We start from the raw sequence: 22,932 nt of genomic DNA on the forward strand, positions 1-22,932 counted from the left end.
GGAGCCGATTCCCTCCGGAGCTCAGAGGGAATCCGCCATTAGTCGATCGCGCTAACCCGGAAGTCGCTATTGTAACTTGCCTATACAATGGACGTTATTTGTAATGATTACAGGAACAGTTGTTACCCCATAAGATCTTTGCACAGAAACTGTGAACTTCCCAATGAAAGCAATGGGAGGTTTGCAAGAGAAATGGCACCCCCATTCATTTCAATGGGGGTTGTGGAAGAGCGAGAGAGCTTTGCAATTTGGCTAATTGGGAACAGTGCAACACGCTGCCTGAGGAGCCCATTCTAGTCCCACCTCTTTTGATCCTGCCGTCTCTTGCCAAGCAGCCTTGAGGTTGCACACTCGTGACGAATATTGGCAACTCCCCACTCTTGCTTCCTCGGCCTCCCGCTACTGTCATGCCAAGGGACTCGTGGGGCTCTTTCTTCACCGTGATATGCTTCTCTTGGCAAGTAACGCATTGGGAAAGGTCCTGCAAAAAGGCAAATACCGTCCGTTAGGCAGGTTGAATCTGAAATCCATATTTAGCCTTTTATAAAGATGTGATATCTCTTCCACCCACCCTACTCCAGCAAAAAAAGAAGGGCTGAGATCTGGAGCACCTCCACAAACTTCCTGGGAAATGCAAAATGTTGCTGTACCCTGTCGTCTGCCTCTGATACCATGCTGGGTTGCACAATAGCCAAGCATCACTCCACCCTTCGGGGGGCTGCTTAGGACAGTTATCTTCTGGAAGAGTGCAAGTGTCCAACAGCAAAGACTCACAACTTGCAGCAGCTGTTGAAATAATACGCTCAGGTGTTGCTCACTGTACTCCGCTTTGATTTGCAATGCATACCAATTTTTTTTTCATAGAACAAAGGATCACAGGAAATAGAAAAAACATAAGAAGGGAGGCAAGAGCCACTTGCTGGATCATCTATTCCAGCATCCTGGTCATACAGTAGCCAACAGGATGTCTGCAGGTGTCAGGGACTGGGCAGAGGAGGAATGGTGGAGACCGCCTCCCCAGCCTGACCCTTCCAGAGAAGAGGAAGACCGTTCAGAATTACAAGGGGGGTTTGAGGGAGGTCACAGCTCAGAGGAAGAGGAGGGGGAAAGTTGGGAATAACAGGAGAGGAGGAGCAGGCAGAGCCAGAGCAGCAGCTGGCTGACACGTTGTCACTAGAAAGCATTCCAGACCCTCCATCTCCCAGAAATCGGCGAGCCTTCAAAGCAGGAGAGCAAAGATGACCCCTAAGTGCCAACCGTAAGGGTGTGTGTGTGCTGTTGAGGAATGAGGAAGTGGAAGAAAAGCGGGGTGGAGATTTTCTTGGGATGCCATTATTCTAAGAGGCTGCATTCTCAAGCCTCTCTCTGTAAATACTGAATAAAACGCAGATGGTAAGGACTTTTCCTTGTCTTACCTGTTCCTAGCAACCTGGCGTGGAGGTTGGTTCCTCTGCCACCTGACAGCAAGTGGGATATGAGCACAACAGCACTCACCCCAGCAACTGGAATTCCAAGGCAGTATATAAATTTAACAAATAAACAAAATACTGCCTCTGACACTGATATTGATAGGTGCCATTCAACCACTCATAGGAAGAGCCACTGGAGCAGACATTACTATCGTTATTTATTAAATTTGTACAGTATACCGCCTTATACCCATAGATCTCAGGGCATTTCAGTTTTTTCCACCCTCCCACCAGAATTCATGACCCCCCCCATAAAACTGCTTGTCACAACTTTGCTAGTAACGACTAGGCACTACTTTCAGTGGTCAGCCAGCCCCACCGCCCTCCAGCTTACCTTATGTGGGCTGGGCCTGTTACTGTGATACAGCGAATGAGACTGGTGTTGGCTGATGGGGTGAAGCCCTCCATCTCTGAGAATGCTCACGATCTGTGACTTGGCAGGCCTGGAAATGGCTAGGCTCACCCTCTCGCCGCTGGCCTGTGGGGAACAAAACAAAGGAACAGGAAGGGCAGTTGGGAAGAAATCAGCACTATTACCAGCACCACAGCCAGACAGCCCTAAAATAAAATGGGCAATGCATGACGCAGGGCAATAGTGGGGGAGATTTCTGCTTTTTCTCACAAACCAACTAGCCACCAACTGCAAAAAGTATAGAATGGAAGAATTCTGCGCCCAGGAATCTCTTCTGAGTACCAGAACTGAACTAGGCCCTATGCACACAACCCTTTTGGAGGGCCCCATTTGTTCACCTAAATAAATGTGACTATGTCCGAAAATATGACAGAGCTAAATGCATAAAAGTGAACTAGTTAATAACATTTTTTAAAAAATTAGAATTTTAAACTAGGAACTTCTGGTGGGCTGTTTTGTTTCATTTAAAAAAGAGGCAAAGACAAAAGATCTTGCCAACTGGCTGGCTGAGGTGGCAAATATGCAGGTAACGTTCTGCCCAATCAAAGTATGATGATGCAACCTAAGAGGTTTAAACTCAGTTCATGCCTATAAATCTGTCATTGCACTCAACAGCCATTTTGCACAGAAACCCATTCCTGAACAATTTTCAGTATTTTGGAACGGTGATTTATTACAGTTGCAGGTCTGTGATGCTATGCTCCAGGATGCCATAGCAGTTTCCCTAAAAGCAGGAAAACAATGCTGTTTCTCTAGTACGCCACAAGATGTCCTGTTAAAGGTTGCTTTCCTGTGGAAACAGAGATGGTGCGTGTGTGAGAGACACAGTGATCGAGGAGATGAGCTGGGACGGATGAATATGGATTGCCTAGTAGTTTGCTTGAAGTAATATCTTTTTCTTTTTTTTTGAAAGGTTGGTATCTCCTTTGAAACAAGTATTTTTTTAAATTCCCCTTTTAACTACTTGCTCCCCTCTTCTCCTTCCTGATCCCAGTCTCTTCCCATGTACCCATTCACAAAGCAAGAGGGTGTCTCAAATGCCAGTGCAGTAACACAGGGGTCCCCAGAGTCTCCTCCCATTTTGCATTTTAGGTGGGGATTCCCATTTACAGGGCTCAATCGTTCCAGTTCAAGCTCTGTGGATGCAGAATATCATCAAAAGGCTCCAGCCTAGCTGGGGATCGTACGACTCCCTGAGCTGTAAATGTTGATCAAAAGAACTGGACAGGGTACCTCAGTATATGTTGGTTTTAAAAGAGACCTAAAAACCTGCTTTGCACCAAGTCAGATCATTAGTTCAGCTGGACTGGCAGTATCTAATCTCACTTCCAGCAGCTCTCCAACGTCCCTAGCAGAAGTCTTGCCAGTTGAGAACATTTCCTGTTATTAAGATATGACACCCAGTCAAAGCACTAGTTCATGTAGTATTAAAAGCTGATTTCTATACACAGCCTAAGAGTGTGTGAGCAAACCCATGCTTTCCTCCCTTTAGTGAAACAAAAGCAACTCCTTGTGTTAGGGAAACCAACCATATCATTTTAATATGGAAAACAGCCTTCATTGCACAAGTTAAGTCCAAGGAGACTCCATGCTAACAAGTTGGTTTAGCACAGTCATGTCCAACTTCCAGCAGGCTGCGATCTGATACTGAGTATCAAAAAACTGGCAATGATCTACTACACTCTCCCATTGTCATTCTTCAACTTAAACATATTATAATTGGCTGGGGACACCCAGCCAGATGGGTGGGGTATAAATACCGGCAATAAATTATTATGATGATAAAAATAATAACAAATTATTACCCCCACAGCAGCCCCCTCCTAGGGCCCTTGGCACACGCGGGAAGACAACACGCCCCAAAATCTCCAGTTCCCCCTTTACCAGATGAAGAGCTGGCGGGGAAAGTTCGGCATCCATGCAGAACTACGGGAACTTCTTTTTACGAACTGGCGGGAGGGGAGAGAAGGAGGAGGGGCATCATTGTCTCTCTCTTGCCCTTCCCGCAGCTCCCTCTGCAGCGCTGCAGCCCGTGTAGAGCCCATGCGCCTCATCTTCACCTCCCTGCCCCACGACTGCGGGTTGTAGGGGGCGGAGGCAGATGCCTTGCACCTTTCCAAGGCCGAACAGCTGGCTGGGCATCAGGCAAAGCCAGTGGCTTGAGCGGGGTGTGGGAGGTGGCTGTGAGGCAGAGGCAGCACTAGCAGCAGCCAGAGCACTTGCTGCAGCAGTGGTGAGCAAGCCTAGCTAAGCAGAACCTCAAATGGCCATGCCGCCTGAGGAGTTGCTCCGGCCACAGCCGAGCGCACATTGAGGGTGCCCGGCAGCATGGGAGAGGGCGGCAGGTGGAGACGACAAGGCCTTGGTCGTGATCAACCAGAATCCATTGACGCGTTGGACATGTCTGGTTTAGCAGTATAATCAGATATGACATTTTTCCAATCCAGGGATCGAAAACCTGTGGACTTCCAGATGTTGTTGGACTCCAACTCCCATCAGTCCCAGCCAGCATGGCCAACAGTCAGGAATGATGAGAGTTGGAGTCCAACATGCCACAGGTTCCTCATTCTGGCTTATACTCTTATCTCGCTAGGTTTCACTTAAAATTTGCAACATCAGCATCCTTGGTAACTAGCAGAGCGTTGTGACTGCTTTCTCACCCTACAAGATTCAGCTGAAACTTACCTGGATAATCTGAGCAGCCAGTTCTGGGGTGCCATGCTTCAGGTCGTGCCCATTGATAGCCAACACTTTGTCGTTGCTACAGAGCCGGCCGTCCTGAGCAGCCAAGCCGCCTTCCAAAAGGTCAAGGATGAAAACCCCAGGCTCATCCGTTCTGCGCACCAGCTTGATGCCGAGTTGCTCGTTGGAGTCGCGCTTGTGCAGGGTCACGTGGAAACTATCCTCTCGCTGTGGGGGGCTGTCACTGTGGTTGTGAGTTCGGCTCCCAAAGCGTCTCTCTCGGAGCACGGTCAGGTGCAGCGCCGTGCAAGGCTGGGAAAGGATGGCCCTGGCATGGTTGTGGGACACGTTGCTGATATCAAAGTTATTGACCTGAAAGAAAAGAAATAGGGCCATGCCAGTGGGACATGCAACAAAATGTTGGAGTGTGGAGTGCACCGTTCAGCGTACCAGCCAACTATTCCTACTTGCCAAGATCTAGTTTGAAAATATCTCCTCCCCAAAACAAAACACACACACACACACAAGTTCTTACTTGAAAGGGTTTGGATGCTCCCAAGTTACAATTTTCACATACCCTGATTTGAGCCTAACCTCTTTCTTACAGTTTTTAAGATCAATGAGGGTGTGTGTGTGGAATTTATAGAAATGATCAACAGTAATACACAGGGCTTTTTTTCAGCCGAAACTCAGTTCTGGCACCTCTCAGGTGGGCACCATTGCCATTATAAGAGAACAAGGGAGGCAGTCATGGGGCATTCTGGCACTTCTTTTTCTAGAAAAATAGCACTGGTAATACATACTGCTGTGCTGGTTAAATTACGTCTTATCAAAAAATAACCTCTTGGGGCATGGAAAGCTAAAGGAAACATAAGCACATCGTTTTACAAAAGGACAACAAGACTGACTGCCACATTTAGAAAGATGCACCAGAATGGAAAAGAGTTATAGGATGAGAAACCCCCAAGAGCCGCATAAATCACCAGTATCAATGCTGAAAGGGCAAACTCACATTGACTGAATAATGTTTCCCAACCAGAGACTGCCATGCTAACATTTGTCCAGAATAGAGAATTCCAATTGACTGCCAGGAAATGATAACACTCTCTCTCTTTCTCTCTCTCTTCCCCACCCACCATTTGATATAGAACAGCACAGTCCGGACACACGCAAGTTGAGAAGAATATATAATTAGATACGTACTTGCAGTATTTGATCTCCAGCAAGGAGTCTTCCATCTCTGGCAATGATCCCATCTCGATAAACCTCTTGAATAACAATGTTGATCAAAGGTGTTTCATTGCCACCCACTATGCTAATTCCCAGCTCGATATAAGGATTGGACCGATGGATTTCTATGGTGGTGATCTCACCTTCCGGCAAACTCGGCGGCTGATGGGTTGCTGCCCGATTGGAAAAGAGAACAATATGGATGCCTCAATACATTTTTGTCCCTCAACAGAGTAAACTCCTGGGCAACAAACAACAGGATACCTGACATATCGTAATGCAGATCAGCTGAAACCAAACTTGCACAACTTACACATGGCAAGCTAAGCCCTGCCCACTAGATTCAGGTACAGGATTGTGACCTGCCACATTCTCATCAGCCCGCCTACTTTTGAAATCGCAGGCAGACAACAAAACCAGGAGCTTTACTGCACTACGATGGGCCTCTAGACATGGGTGTGATCAGCACAGCACAGGAGTGGAGAGCTTCAAGCCGGGGGCAAATGTGGCCCTCAGGATTTTAGTAAGATGCGTGAAAATGCCCTGGAGGCTGGCTGTTCAGCTGCAGTAACTGGTGCCATCCTAAGTGCGGAAGGATGAATTCAGAAAGGCCCTGAGGCACAAATACAGGAAGCCAACTTCAACGAACATGGGATGCTCATGAGTGGCTGACCAGATTGCACGCCACTCTAGGAAGGGGAAGTGGAAGAACTCCTTTCCTCTCTGATAAGACTTCGCTTCCTCTCTAAAACCCCAGACTGAAACATTACCATAGGGTAACTGCAGGTGAATGCTGGTATTATTCAGTTTCCTTTTTTCTTTGGTAGAAAAACATCCGATAGCTGAGAGTTGATAATGGGGAATCTAATTTTAACAAGATGTTTGATGATATCTGCAGAAAACACAGTGCTTCAGAGGAAGCACATTAAGAGGGGAGGAATTACAAACTATCTTTCCCATAACTGCATTAAAAGAGAGATTTCATATTTTCACACTAGGGTTTCATTATTCAGAAGCAGCAACCACCAGTACCCTTCAATGGATGATGAAGAGCCTTTTTGGTTGTATTTTTAATGCATTTTTTTACCTCTGTGGCGCTAATTGTTTTTCTCTTACGCTGCTTTCTGGTTGGTTTTATATTGATTTTATGCTGGTTTTGTGCTGGTTTCTAATAGCTTTACGTTGACTGTATAGACATTGTTTTAATACAGATAGGTATTGTTTTTAATATGTATATCTATACATTATTTGATTCATAACTTTTCTAAACCACATTGAGGAATCTGGGGATGGGCAGTAGAAAAAGGCCATGAATAAATACATTTTTAAAAACTAAATGAAAATCTTCCTAATGTCAGCTGCATCGCTAGCTCAAATGGCTTTAAACCAGGGGTGGGAAACCTGTGGCCCTCCATATGTTGCTGTACTACAACTCCCATTGTCCTGACCATTGTGCAATACTGGGTGTAGATGATAGAAGTTAGAGACCAACAACACCTGGGACGCCATAGGTTCCCAAACCCTGACTTAAAGAAAGGATTAGGAAAAGTCATGGGAGCCAAGTCAATGAATGGCTACTAGCCGTGATAATGAAATAATTTATCCATGTTCAGGGGCACTCTTCTTCTGAATACCACTACATGCTGGGGTAGACAGACAGTGAGAGAAGTCTAACGCTCTGCTTCTACAACTCCCGAAGGCAGCTGATTGTTGGACCAGCGTTTCCCAATCTCAACCCCTCCAGGCGGTTTGGACAACCTTCCCTGGCCACTCCCCATGCTGGCTGGGACAGATGTGAGCCAGAGTAAAGCAACATCTGGAGGGTACCAGGCTGGGAAAGGCTGGACAAGATGGACCTTGGTGGAAGCGGTAAAAGAAGTTCCTACAACCAGTTGGGCTGAACTGGCAGTGACTTGGGCAAGAGGAAAGGATGCAATCTAGTGAAATAAACTGCAGGATGAAAGCCCAAGGTGAGGTGCTCAATCTAGGAGACAAAGTGCAAAGTAAGCGCTATGGTTACCCTTGGGTTATGTAAGCAAGCCTGGGTGAATCCGATGGCTAAGTACCAACTTGTGTAGGTGCCAGAGGGCATTTCTCCAAGTTGCCACTGTGGTCACCGTGATAGATAGAGGGCAAATCGCATGGATACTTCAAAGGAAAGTGCAGGGAGGCTGAATGGAGATCCATGGTTTTGCATGGGCATCAATCTGCATCCTTGGATAATGTTTTATCCTCTAATAATGCCCTACACTTCTGCATCTGTCTGTCTGTCCTGGCTGGGCAGGCCTGCTCTAGAAAATGCTTACTGGAATACTCAGTGCACTGACAGGAAAGGCCATACAGTGCGCTGAGCTATGCACCGCTTTGCGGAGCATTTCCATCAACCTGGATCAATTTTAGAAGGCTCCATTGAGGTTGGGGGGGGCACCCAAATGGTGGCAGCTATGGTGGTACACTTCTGAATGCCAGTTGCCTGAAACTGCAGGAGGGTCCTGCTTGCAGGGTTCCCCACGGCATCTGGTTGGCTACTCTAAGAACAGGATGCTGAGCCAGAGGAGCCTTTGGTCTGCTCTTATGATACCCCAAATCACCTGGCTGTCTGAGGTGCCCACTTCACTCTGCTTCCAAAATAGCACTACAGTGTGGTACCTCGGGTTAAGAACTTAATTCGTTCTGGAGGTCTGTTCTTAACCTGAAACTGTTCTTAACTTGAGGCACCACTTTAGCTAATGGGGCCTCTCGCTGCTGCCGCTGCACGATTTCTGTTCTCATCCTGAAGCAAAGTTCTTAACCCAAGGTACTATTTCTGGGTTAGTGGAGTCTGTAACCTGAAGCATCTGTAACCAGAAGCGTCTGTAACCTGAGGTACCACTGTACAGTTATTCACATGTGCATAAACAGTACACTAGGATGAATTTCAAACATCATGTCACTCTTAAGTCTTAGGAGATGTTGGTTCAAATCCCAGCATATTCCGGAAGGACCTTTGGCTTGGCAATCAATCTCTCTCTCTTAATTTTCTTTCCTGAACAGTATTTGAACCCTTCTAAGGCAAAATTCTGAGCTCAGTGAGCTGATTATGATTAGATTTATCAATTCATTTTTTTGTTGATTACTTAAAAAGGTGACCTGATTAACCAGGTAGATTTTTTTTAAGCCCAGTTAATTAAAGTATTTCTCAAACCATGGTTTGCAGCCCTAACTACTTCTGAGTGAGAATGAAAGAGAAAAGGTTTAAAAAATAACAAGCAAGTGGAAAACGTTGACCATGAAAATGATTGCATGCAAGAATAAATCTGGCTTGGGGGCTTCCTACGTTTCAAGGCAGAACAAACAGGATGTCAAAAGAGAAACAGAACATACTGTCAGCTCCTGTGTTCTCCTCAAAGGCAGGGTTGTCAAGGCCAGACTCATCTGTCCACACAGGGACAGTTGCTGATGTAATGTTCTGCTCTGCTGGTGCTGTTCCTGTCCCAGAATGCTCTGTGTCAGGAGACTGAGAACCTGGGCGATCTATCATGCTGTTCTCATTCTCGCTCTCCGCGTCTGCCTGCAATTTGCTGTTTTTTCTTCTCTCCAAGGCAGCTCTTCGGTGGGAAGCCCCAGGACACCTAAGGACAAAACACAACAATGTCTTCACATAGATATAAGGAGGCTCACAAAATGTCTGGACAAAAAAAGCAAAGCTTTTGGTTGACTAATCTGGAGTCTTGCTTGCGATCCAGCTGAGTAGCAATCCATGTCACACACACTCTCCAAACAGACATCTCTGCTAAATAGTTACAGCAGCCTCTGCTGACATGGTGCTCGCCCAATATTTTGGACTACAAATCCCATCAGCAACTGCCAGCAGAGCTGATGGAAGTTGTAGTCCAAAACATATGGAGGGCACCAGGTTGGCAGGGGCTGAGTTATAGTGTTATTTTGGAGAAGGGCAGTTATTAGCTAGTCTTTTGATAAAGAACCTTTTCCATCTCATGACTTCAGATATAGGTGTTGTCCAAAGATTGGGATTCCCTACCTGAATGTTAAATCTTCCTCATATTTTTTAGATGAAAGGTATGGAAAGAGTAACATGAAAGCCCTTCTTTGTCAGACAAGGAACAACAACAAAAGGAGAGCAACTTTTTTGGCTGGGACTGAGTGACTCCTGCTGGGTGATAATTGACTTGTACCTCCTACCGACTGATACATGTGCTTTTGAAACCCTAACTCTTCCACTCTTCCTCATTGGTACAGCCCAAACTGAACTATCCTTGTAATCCAGTCCAGGGTTAGCTTAAACTTTTAGAGGAATCATGTGGGCCCTTAATACTTGGGCACGAGGGGCAGGGAGCTGGGGAATGAGCTGAGTATGATGTCTGCTCCATCCCCTTTGTATGCATCAAACTCTGACTCCAAAGATCAAATATAAGTTGGAGCAGACTTATCTCAAATCAACTTATGGTGGGTGCTCAGCAAGTTCCCCCACCTCTTTTTCGGGGGGGGGGGAGCCCTGACAAGTAATATGCACAAGTCAAAAGAGGTGGCCATGTGGACAGTAACTCACAGCGACAAGTAATAGAAAATTGTTTTGTTGTTTTTGTATTCCCCACCCCCAAATATCCTGCATTCCTCAGCCACTGATCTGTTCGGTCCTCTTTTGTTTCTACCACTTGTGCTCCTCTGCTGTCATTGGTTGACCTGTTATGATGTCACAGACTGCCAAATCCCAAGGGAGAACTGGAATGCCTTAGAACAGGTATTCTGAAGTCAATGAACAACTTTTGCTTAAAGCAACTGCATCGGCATTAAAACATGCACAAGGCAGAGATTGCGATGTGTCCACCACAAAAAATAATTTGAAGGGATTCCAGTACTAAACAAACTGCGCAAGGGTCGAATCTTTCTCTCTCTCTAACTACGGAAAATTATCAGACATGTTGATGGAAGTCTAAAAGAAAAAAGATGTGTGATGAATTCTTAATGTTTAATTGTGTTATAAATTTGTTTTTATTGGAAAATTAATAAAAATTATATACAAAAATAAAGAATCTTTCTCTCTCACACACACACGAATGATATAGCTAGGTATGGGAAATAAGGGTCTGGATCCCAGCTAAATGGAACTTAGTTAATATTGAAATCACTTGGTCTAAAGCCATGACTAACTGATTTCCAAGCATGGCCTAAATTCAACTTAGCTTGAATCCAACCCACTGGACCTTAAATTCTGCAAACAGCACTGATTGTGCCAGGGCACCTTTGGCCCTCCAGACGTTATTGAACTAACTGGGGCTGATGGGAGTTTTAGCTCAGCAACATCTGGAGAGCCAAAGGTCCCCCACTCCTGGTCTACACAAATCCCAGAGATCTCTGTTAGGTACCAAGTGTCCAGCAGAGCCCCAGCCCAGGGTGTGTGTGTGGTCTGATGTGACCGGATGCATCCGGACAGCGCCATGTGTCTCCACCTCACCCCCTGAAAATGATTCAGCAAAGTTGCCACCCTTGTTGAACACTGCACTATATGCTGAGTTGCTATGCCTATCTTCGACATCTGTATGGTTTTGCTGAACACTTGGCAAGAATCAAATGAAAGCTCGGCTGAGTCCCGTAGAACAATCTTGGTCCTCTGTTCAGTAATTGACTTTTTGGCAAAGTGCATTCCAAAGGACTATTAAACATTTAAGAAGGTTTTGAAATGTCACATGCTAGGGAATTAAAAGTCCACCCAAGACTTGCGCTGGCTCATTTCAGAGGAGCTCAAAGTGCTCTGAGGGGGCCTGTGGCTCTCAAGAGAACTTGCTGAACCTGAAAATCTGATAAATCAATGGGATGCTAATGAGGCAATAGGGTAATATTGGGGGCGGGGTTAGTGACCAGGAAATAATTACATTTGTACCCCATTCTTCTAATCTCCTTGTTCAGCAAGCTCAGAGATTCGCCACACACTCCAGAGCTGCCTCAGGGTTACATTGACATTTCATTCATCTTTTATGCTTAAATGAAGCAGATTATTTTGTCAATAGAAACTACCGGGTTTGAGCCAGAATGACTGCAAGGCCAAGGCCAGTCGAGTCTGTTCTAGTTCCCGGTGGTTCAGAATAATAGCGAGTGCTGGCCTTGGCCCTTGAAGGTAAGGATGCAAGCCTGAACACATACACATTCACTGGGGTGAATTTGGGCAATCGACAGATCTCAGGTTTCCCATCTCAGTTTCCCATCTGCAAACAGGAACGACAGGTTGCAGCTACACTTCTTGAAGCCCCCTCTCAATTCAGTAGGCATTAGTCACACAGGTTAAAGTGTGTATAGGATTGCAGCTTAAAACATTTTACATGTTGAAAATGGCATGGTAGTGATGGCATTTGGGAAGGGACATGGCTCACAGACACGCTTTGCATGCATAAAGTCCCAGGCTCAATCTCTGGCATCTCCAGGTAGGGCTAAGCAGGACTCTCCTGCCTAAAACCCTGGAGAGTGTAAATCCTGAGCTAGATGGAACAATGCTCTTACTTGGTATAAGGCAGCTTCCTAGGTTTCTAATGATAACATGGAAGACATTCATTTTCTCCTGGGTGGACTGCAGAGACAGCATAGGCCTTGTTCACAGATTGCGGTGACCCAAGTTGCAGGCTTATTGTGATTTATTGGGAAAAAGCAAAATGGTGGGTGCTTGCTTCTTCTTTGTCCCTCCCCTAGCTCGAGTGGGAGAAAAAGCTTGGACGCCCACAATTATGCTTGACTTCCCATGACACCTGAACCCGGAATCATGGTTTAGTTCTCCCTAACAAGTCAGGCTAGCTAGCCAGCCCTAAACCATGTTTTGCTTTTGGTATATGACTACCAGCTTGTTGGGGAGACACAAACCACAATCTTGGATTTGGACATTGTGGGAGACCAAACTTAACTGTTGCTTCCTGTTTCCCTCCCCCCTCTTCCTTGTGCCCAGGGAGGAGTGAAGTAGAACATTGGGCAGAAAGCATTAGTATGCAGCTTGTTCCCGATAGCTCATGATGCACCATGAGCCTAGGCTTATCAGGGGCCAACATGGTTCATAAATTCACCCAGAGGATGTAGTTGACTTCTCCCTACAGCAGGTGAGCCTCTGGAAAAAGACCTGATCTTGATGGTAGTATAGTTGGCACCAGGCTTGCTTTTGAGAGGTCTGTCCAGGTTTTTCAGTGCCTTACTCAAGTGAAGGAAAGTCTGAGAGGATTAACCCTGAACACCCTTGCTTTAGGATGTTATTGCCAGTACCGTAGTTTAAAATTGTTTTATTGATTGTATCATGACCTGGGATTGCTGTGCAATAAGAAGTGAGGTGTGTTTAAAAAACAACAACAACACCACAAATTAATAAATGAACAACACCCCTGAAAAGGAAAAGTATTTCAGTCCAAAACACATACATACGAAATCCAGAGAAAGAAAAGCATACTTCAACTCACATTGACATCCATGGCATATAAGCATGTTAGTCTTGACAGCTCAATCCCACACTTTTCAAATGCGACTGAAAGATGCAGAACTTCTAAGTTATCACTGGTGGGTGGCCTTTTCTACTTACCTGTTTTTGAGGTGTGCTTCCAGGTCACACCGCTGCATCACTTCCTCGCACGCTGAAGAAAAGGGGCACAACACCAAGAGTTTGTCAAGCAGTTTGTGGACGAGGATACTGGATTTTTTGCACAACTTAAAATGGAGCCGTTTGCGGTCCAGAGGGCAGAAATCCTTCTCCTGCAGGAAGTTCCGTAGGCACTTATAGCAGAATGTGTGGCCGCAAGGGGTGTCTAATGGCTGTAGCAAGGGCTGAAGGCAAATATGGCAGACCAAGTCATCGTCTACATCGTTCTGATAATTGTACAAGTGGTTCTCCCTTGTCCAATGCTGTTGGCCACATTCAAAGCACAGAGGGTTCAAGTTCTGCTCCACTGAGACCATCTCCTCATTTGTGGTGCCCATTATAAAGCACTCCGGTTTGGCCTCCTCGTCAATGGAGAACTTGCTTGTAGAGGTTTTATTTGTTCATGATTTTTTTCTGTTTAGCAAAGAGTCATTTTTCTGAAAAAGTAAAAACGATAATAATCATTATTGAGATTCACTGAAAGAGTGAGCAAGAAGACCTCATGCAAGAGAAACTGTGTTCAGCACTGCTGTGTGTACTAAACTTGAGCTCAACCTCTGGCTGAGTCTGGAGGGAGAAATTTCATGAAGGGAACAGCTTTCCTATTTTTGCATTTTGGGGGCAGGGTGCAAATTCCATGCCTGGGTATAGGCAACATACAGATCTTCGACTAGTTCCTCCCACTGGTAGCTGATATTCTAGCACTACAAAATGATATTGCCACCAGCCTTTGGGGGCGACCAAAATGGTGGCCATCAGGAGGGAAAAGAGCACAGGCAGATTTTGTCCCCAACCCACCACTGAAATCCTCCACCACTTTTGTACCCTGAAAATGGGGACATGAAATTGGTGTGTGTGTGTACCACAAACCTAAAAACTGAATTAAAATTAGGTGTCCGTGTAACCCAGTTTCTGTGCCGATAAAAGCTGACTGCAACAACCTGTTTAACGTTATGCAAAATGAGCAGTTTTAACATAAAGACCATAAGAAGAGCCTGCTGGGTCCACCTTCCTGTTCTCACAGTGGCCAACAAGATGCCTGAGGGAAGCCCGCAAGCAGGACTCTCCTTCCTCGCATTTTCCAGCTACTGGTATTCAGGAACATTACTGCCTCAATCGTGGAAGCAAAGCAGAGCCATCATAGATCAACAGCCCTCTCCTCCGATCCTCTTTTAAAGCCATCAAAGTTGGTGGCTATCACTGCCTCCTGCGGGAGAAGTATTTCCTTTTATTTGGACTGATCATTCGGCTTCATTGGATGCCAACGAGTTCTTGTGTTATGAGAGAGGGAGAAAATCTTTTCTCTGTCCACCTTCTGCATGCTATGCATGATTTCCATGGTTAGTCTTATTCTGGATAATATCGTGAAATTGTTTACTATTTACATCATTTGTTCTGGTGTGTTAGGGAGGCAACAGGGGCCTATCTACACGTTCCATGAAAACAGCCCCCTTTGCGTGTGATTCAGAACAGAGCAGCAGCAGTGTGCGCACATTTCCGTACTTCCAGTAACTCAACTTTCCAAAGCTGCTTTTCCTTACAAGAGGCTGCCAGGATTTTCTTTCACGTATTTGCACGTAAGCTGTAGTTCAGTTCTAGACTATGTTGGATACTGAAACCCACTCCCAACAGCTGGAAATGTTCTCTTCTGGCTCCTGGCATTGCCTGCACACTTTTAAACATTCCTTGACAGCTGTTAAGAGCTAGAAGTTTGCTGTAAAAAGAATCATAGCTGAATTTGTCACACAGAGGCACCACATTCTGTACTTTTCCAACTCTCCAATGGTGTCACAGAACACTCGTTCCAAAACATTATACGGAAATGGGAAGGCCTAGCGCTTGGCCCTTTATTTTCCCACAACGAAAACATTTTCCAGTGCTATGCACCAGCTATTATGTGCTTTTCTGGCTACAAGCGAGGCTACGTGGGGCAGCAGGAGCACTTAAGCTCAAAACACAAACAATTCATTTCATTGACTTAGCACAAAACAAATGCTCCTATTGTGTATTAGAGGTTAGAAGACCCCATTCATCAAACCTGCCTTTTAAAACAGGAGGAAACACGAACATACGTGCAGAGACATTTGGCTCCATTTCCACCACTACCACCCGGCCCTGTTACGCATTTTATAGTCAGCAATATCAAAAGCCAAACGCATATGTGGAAAGTTTGTCCATCTCAGTGATTAGCAATTAAAACTCTGTGCGCTCTATTATCTACACACACACACACAAACACACACGGTTTTGATGACTGCTGCTTTTGAGTAATGTCTGTGTTTTCATATTTTTGGGGTTTGCAATGTGTTTTGTTATTTTGTCATAACTGCAGTGGCGTAGCATGGGTTGTCAGCACCCGGGGTAAGGCAAGTAATTTGCACCCCCTAACCCGTGGATTTGCGCCCCCTAACCCTAACCCCCAGATGTTGCGCCCGGTGCGGCCGGCCCCCCCTGCACCCCCCACGCTACACCACTGCGTAACTGCAGCGTAACTGCAAGAGAAACATCTTAATTTAAAACAAAACTCAAGAGGAACATCAGTTTTCATCTATCTTTTTTATATATACATTTTTATTAGTTTTACATCAAAGTTGCACACCATAAACATATCATTTTCAAACCTTAAAAAAGTGGTTCTTTCGAACCTTGAGACCTCCCTCCCTCCCTCCCTGGGTTCCAATTCTAAACATTTTCCTGCATCTTTTACTGTAATCTATCATATAATCATGGTATCCAAAATCCATATTACTTTACAAGTGTCATTGTATTCCGGCCAATGATTTCAACTGTTTACAGTGGTCTCTCAAATATGTTAGAAAATTATTCCAGTCTTTTAAGAATACTTGGTCTTCCTCATTTCTGATCTTTCCCAGCTGTCATCTATCTGTGCAATGTGCTATGTACCAATGCAGACATAATACTGGTCATATGACATCCCCCAAAGAATCCTGGGAAATGGGGTTTATTCCTCAGAGCGCATTAATAATACACACACACTTCCCAGCCTTCTCTAGGGGAAATCAGGAACTTAAAATGTATGGTGTTTATATAGCCCAATCTTCTGTTTATTTTCCTGGTTTGTTAACTAACACTAAGCTACAATTCTCAGGCTAAGCGCTAGCTTCCCAGGAAGCGCTAGCTTAATACAAACCAGGATTTTTGTTTCAAACCTGTGGTAAAGAAGGCTCTCCAGTATCCACAATGAGCCATATCAGGAGATCAGGCTAGGAAACCAGAGCTCTCCCTCTGCAGACTTTATCTTACCTTGAAACAAAATCCACACCTACCCCGTAACTGTGGTTAGACAGTTCATTGGTATCTACTGTATGTGAAACCTCAGGCCTGGGGGTCAGATGTGGCTCTCTTTCTGGCCTTTGGGAGTCTCCCAGACCATGTCCACTCCGCAAGCCACACCCTTCACTGGCCCTCCTCTGAGTCCTTCTTGGGTGCTTTTGCTTGCCGCAATGCCTCCTTGAACAAGCACTATGATACCACTATGAAGACTCATGGCTTCCCCCAAAGCATTCTGGGAGCTAGAGTTGGTTCAAAGAGTGTTGAGAGTTGTTAGTCCACAAACACCCATTCCCCTCACAGAGGTACCATTCCCAGAATTCCCTGTGAAGAGGGACTTACAAAGTGCTGCCAGCCAACACTGAGCTAGAGGAACCAATGGCTACTCAGTCCCAGGCAGCTTCCTATGTGACTTCAAACTGTACTTTCAGATTCTTGCTTAAAGAGAAACCCTGGTTGGTCTTAGCTACGATTACGGCTGATGCCGGCAAAACTGCTTAAGAGGGGAATGTGAGGAGGAGAGTGAAGTTTGCGTGGCTTCCAATGCGCTAGCTGTGGTTAGCAAAAAGCCTGCTCCGAGCGCATTAATAATACACACACACTTGATTTGTGGAACAAAGAGCAAGTCACGTCGACAGGCTACTGTTATAAATAGGTTTCATAATTAATAGCTGACAGCCAATACCCTGGCTTTTCTAATGAAATAAAACACGCGATACGATGAGATGGAGAGAAAGTCACACTGGTGGGAGATAATTAAAATGTCAGTCCCAGCCAAGTAGCTTTGCGTTTGCATGTTAATGAGGTCGCCTCCCTGGCATGTGTTAACTAGCCGTGGTCTTAAACAGGAAGGCTAGCAACAGGGAAAGCAACACAGGTTGGTGGCTGGGGGGTCTGGGGTGGTTAGAGGTCGTTGCTGTGGGGGACTGCAGTATTATTAGCCCCCTACTGCAGAGGGGGAAAGGGAGACCTGAAACGGAAAGAACCATAGTTTGCCTTAGGCAACCTAGTGATTTTGGGGCCGAGTTCAGCTGGGGATTCCCCATTTCCACTGGTTATCCTGGATATCATACTGCTTTGGGAATACAGTGGTACCTCTGGTTACAAACTTAATTCGTTCTGAAGGTTCGTTCTTAACCTGAGGTACCACTTTAGCTAATGGGGCCTCCTGCTGCCACCCGCCACAGGCACGCAATTTCTGTTCTCATCCTGAGGTAAAGTTCTTAACCCGAGGTACTACTTCCGGGTTAGTGGAGTCTGTAACCTGAAGTGTTTGTAACCCGAGGTACCACTGTAGAGGCTTCTCATTGGCATGTTTTCTTGTAGGTAACCTTTTGCGTTTGGAAACTGTTCCATAGTAGCAATTCCTTCCTCCAGATGACTTAGTCATAAGCAAAATAGTCGCATCGATTCTACATTTATTCATGATTGTGTGTAAGCCTTTTATTTATGCACAAAATCAAAAAATATTTTAAAAAACAACAACCAGAACAAGGCATCATATACACCACCCACTGCTCTGCGCAAAAACATGCATCATCACACTTATCCCAAAGATTGGTTATAAAAGGATTGCCTTGTATGGCTGCCATCAGCAAAATCTTTCTATCCAAAGCAGTTCCATTGAAATCAATGGAAAGTTAAGTGGTTTGGAGATTGTTCCTATCAGGTAGTATAATTCCAGAGGGGCGGGGTGACAAAACACATAGTGCATCCTAAAAATGTTTATTTCCCAGCAAATATGCAAAGCTATGCAATCTATAAGGCTCTTGAACATTCCAGATTGAAGCAGCTGAGGCATATTCTTGTATTATACGTGTCAGCAAAATATTGCATTATACAAATATTGTATCTTGTATTTTACGTTTCAGTCGTAGCTGAACAGCACAGCAAACCCATCATGAAGACAACTGCAAATCCATTTTTAATAGGAATACTGTCGAAATGACAAATGCTCCTGGCATTAGTTGACAACAGATGTATTTGCCCCAGTCGCGCGAAGGAGATCTGTGAGTGCAATTAATGCAAATATGGATAAGCACAATGATACTCAATCCCAAAATCAATTTATCTGTTGATGTGGACTGAAATGTGCATTCCCCCACCTGGGGAACTAATGGTGTGCTATGCACAGCCTAAACTAGCCCAGATATGCTACAATACATTCTGGCTCCAGCCCTGTGTGACTTTGACACTTTAAGTCCTGTAATGACACCTTGTTTCACCACCCTTCTTCTCAGTTACCTTGAAAGGAAGATCACTGTTATCAGCACAGTGCATACTCTGTGCTAAAAATATTCATACAGTGTCTCAGCAATCCAGATTCTGCACCACAAAAAGGAATTCCCAAATAATGATGCAACTCAAGCAAATCTGCCTATTTTTGTTTTGCATTAGCTTATTATTCCATTTGGCACCATTTGTGCCTGGTTGCACAGTAGAGGCCATAGCTCCCTGCAAGCAGAAGGTCCCAAGTTCAATCCCTGGCATCTCCAGGTAGGGCTGGGAGAGAACCTTTGCCTGGAATCCTGGAAAGCCCCTGCCGAGTGATGCTGAGCTAGATGGAGCAATGATCTGACTCGGTATAAGGCAGATTCCTAGGTTCTTATCAAAGATTCCCAGACAATTGTGCCAAAGGACCATTCTCAAAAGCTTTGTTGCCTTCTGCAAACAGTCATGGGGCAGGTAGGGCAGCTTTAGTTGTGAGTTTGCTATCCTTTGCATGGACTCTCTCCCGCATTCTCCCTTGGCAGGTTTCATGAAGTATCCCAGGCATAGGCAAACTCAGCCCTCCAGATGTTTTGGGACTACAACTCCCATCATCCCTGACCGCTGGTCCTGTTAGCTAGGGATGATGGGAGTTGTAGTCCCCGAACATCTGGAGGGCTGAGTTTGCCTATGCCTGAACTACCCTCTCAGGCAAGCCATATTTTCCATTGGCTGCAAACTAAATTGCTTTGGAATAAAAGGAGATGCTATCAAGATACAGGACTGGCAGCAGCAGAGACGGATGACAAATGGGGGCAGATTCAGAGTGCCAATATCTGAACTGGCATGCACAACTCTAATGTGTGCAATGAATTCCTCTTGCGGCTACTGTGAGAATCACTTTGTTCCTTTCTTTCTCATTCCTCATGTGGCTGATGGAAACTTTTCCTTATGAGTACCAACAGTGTGGGTTTCCAAGCAAGAGAAAGAACGGGAACTCTGACCATAAAATTCAGTGTATTACATAGTGATCATGATTCTGCCTTATAACATCAGAGCCTTGAAATGTCATTTCCTTTTCGGCCACCATTTGGTTAAGGCAGGAAATCACATGTGCATTAGATGTTTTGAAAATATTTGGAGGAAACTGATTTGATGTGGTAGACTGTCAGGATGTTTCCGTAACTGAGGATATCTGCTAAACACCTGAACAATTGGTGGAAAAGACAGGGGTGAGGTAGCGTCTAAATGTTTTTCCAGCTATGTTTTTAACTTTCTTAACTGGTTTGTTTATTTTCCTCTCTGACCTGGCTGTTCCAATTTAAGCCCATTATGCTTTATGATTTAAAAATGCAGAATTCCTTTAGTTTGGCTGTACTAAGAATTTAGACACACACGTACACCCTGCAATCTTAATCATGTAAATAATATTGGGCCCAACATTGTCTGCTCCCAATAATTGCATGCCATGTTAATTTTTTTTTCAAGCAATACCCAAGTAGAAAACAGATACTTTATTGGCACATTTTTGTGTTTTACTTTGAAAGATTTTAGACAGCAGATTTGCTAGTTCCACTTAGGGGTCTCTGCAACCCCTCAGAAGTCAAAAGCTGCTCATGTACTGTACTTTTTGCATAGGGTTAAAGAATGCATGCTAGATATTCTAATGACTATTTCCTGGTTGAGCCTTACAGATCCTTCTGAGTACCTTGCTTGAGGCGAGTGGTGGGCAGGTGGTAAAATATCTGAATGTTGTCATGCCTCTTAGACTTGCTATGAAAGTCAGTTCTTAGCTTGTCAATGGACTGACAAAAATAATGTGCTTGTTCTACAATTTGATTTTTCCTTTCTTTTCGCACACATGACAAGTGGATGGAGGAGGGGAGGAAAGAGCCATGCAAATCTGGGCATGCACCCAAAATAAAGCATGTAATTTTATTTTATGCAAAATTTACTCCCACTCTAAGCGTAAGACATTCTGCCTGCAAAATGAGAACATTTCTTAGCACAGAACCCCAATTTCTCAAACGTAATAGATGTGCTGCTCTCATCATTAGCCCAGCAAGGAGAGGAAAACATCCCTCACTGATGATGGAGGCAGGTACCAATATAATGGAGCCATGTAAACCGTAGTTGGAGAGAGGATGGTTTTTATCTTCACAATGTTGATTGAATGGCAAAGGAACAAAGATCCAAAGTAAACTTGAGCAGGGAAGAGGAAGTAAATGGGATTTATAGTCAAACTAGGAGAGTCTGTCATCACCTACACCAGGGATGGGAAACCAGAGGTGCTCCAGATGTTATTGGACTCCCAACTTCCACCAGCCCCAGTTAGCACAGCCAACAGTCATGGATGATTAGGTGAGTTGTAGCTCGGCAACATCCTGAGAGCCATAGCTTATGAACCATAGCGCTAAATTGCTACCCATCAAGGTTTTTGGAGAGAAGATTGGTCATATCACAGTGCTATCCCAAGTGATAAGGCTCATCCCTCCTGAATTTGGAGTACAAGGCTCCTGCAAGTCATGATGAGGCATTGCTATGTACAGCTGAAATGATTACCAGGTGCTCCCCGGGGGAAAATAGTGCATTGTACATACAGTGGTACCTCGGGTTACATACGCTTCAGGTTACAGGCGCTTCAGGTTACACACTCCGCTAACCCATAAATAGTGCTTCAGGTTAAGAACTTTGCTTCAGGATAAGAACAGAAATCGTGCTCCGGCGGCGCGGCAGCAGCAGGAGGCCCCATTAGCTAAAGTGGTGCTTCAGGTTAAGCACAGTTTCAGGTTAAGAACGGACCTCCGGAACAAATTAAGTACTTAACCCGAGGTACCACTATATACCCTGTGTGCAACAGTTCAGTTATCACCTGCCAAATACGATTCAGGTAATTGGGTGCCTTCCATCAGTCATTTGGGCCTATTTCATGAAACATACTGGGTGACCTTGTGCTAGTCACTGTCTTCTTGAACTAGCCTACCTCACAGGGTTGTTGTGAAGGCAAAAAAGGGATGAAAAGCATGCCATGTGTGCTGCCCTGTGCTTATATGAGAATGAATGAATGTGTACATAAAACAGAACACAGATAAATATGACTGCAGTCCTGTTTAGGGGAGCTTTTAATGTCTGATGTTTTATTGCTTTTTTAAAATGATTATTATTATCTTTAATTCTATTGGGAGCTGCCCAGAGTGGCTGGAAAAACCCAGCCAGATGGGTGGGGTACAAATAATAATAACTGTTATTATTATTGCAGATGAGGGCTAAAATGATTTTTTTGTATAGAGGAGCATCCCGATTCCCTGAATATAGAAAACTTGCAGGTAGAAAGAGGCTAGAACCCTTCTGTATGACAACTAGTTTGCAACATATAGGGAATCTGTTTACAAGGAAGAAGAATCAATCAATTGTGGTGTATAAGTTTACAATCTTATCTGCTGCTCATGATAACTAGACCTTGATGATAAGCCTGGATTTTCATGAGCCACTTTATGCAGAAAGGCTCAAAGAGATACACGGTGCAAGATTATTAAAAACAGCACAAACAAAAAAGTGATCAGACCATAAAACAAATCCATGCCTTCCTCAACAGAGACAACCAGATAAGCCCCAAAATACCATCAACTGCTGTATAAATTTAACAGTGAAATGCTTGAGAGAAGAGAAACCCCCTAGCACCAGAAAGATGTTGTTTTTGGTGCCAGGAGAGCCTCTCTGGGGAGAGCAGTCCATAAACCAGGGGCTGCTGCTAAAAAGGCCCCTTCTCTTTTTGCTATTCCCCCCCCCAAGCCTCCCATGATGTAATATCTAGCACCCACCACAAACACTGTACCTTGGGCACGGTAGATTATTATTATAACAGTAATAATACTAGTAAAAGAATTGCAAGCAAGATGATAGCAAGTGTCAAGGGAAAGAGAGAAAGAGCTATAAAATCTGCCTTTCAAAACACATAATTCACTCAGAAATGAGCCACTTGGAATTTCAGAATGACAACCGAATAGCGTGGCTGATGCTACTGCTTCTTCTTT

General features: G+C 44.7%; 1 protein-coding gene across 3 annotated transcripts in view; it reads right to left on the minus strand.

Annotated features, from left to right (window-relative positions):
• LNX2 (ligand of numb-protein X 2) overlaps positions 1–22,932 on the minus strand; it is a 73,809-nt gene that overhangs the window by 7,722 nt on the left and 43,155 nt on the right. For all 3 annotated transcript variants that reach the window (XM_053385941.1, XM_053385944.1, XM_053385942.1), the window contains exons 2-7: positions 13,343–13,836; positions 9,157–9,404; positions 5,767–5,966; positions 4,567–4,935; positions 1,804–1,947; positions 304–481 (exon numbers count right to left, since the gene is read on the minus strand). In XM_053385941.1, coding sequence (XP_053241916.1) covers positions 304–481; positions 1,804–1,947; positions 4,567–4,935; positions 5,767–5,966; positions 9,157–9,404; positions 13,343–13,737 — 1,534 coding nt within the window. In that variant the 5' untranslated portion in view covers positions 13,738–13,836. The remainder of the gene's footprint in view (positions 1–303; positions 482–1,803; positions 1,948–4,566; positions 4,936–5,766; positions 5,967–9,156; positions 9,405–13,342; positions 13,837–22,932) is intronic.

Source organism: Podarcis raffonei, chromosome 4 (genome assembly GCF_027172205.1).
Source record: "Podarcis raffonei isolate rPodRaf1 chromosome 4, rPodRaf1.pri, whole genome shotgun sequence".
Lineage (NCBI taxonomy): Eukaryota > Metazoa > Chordata > Lepidosauria > Squamata > Lacertidae > Podarcis > Podarcis raffonei.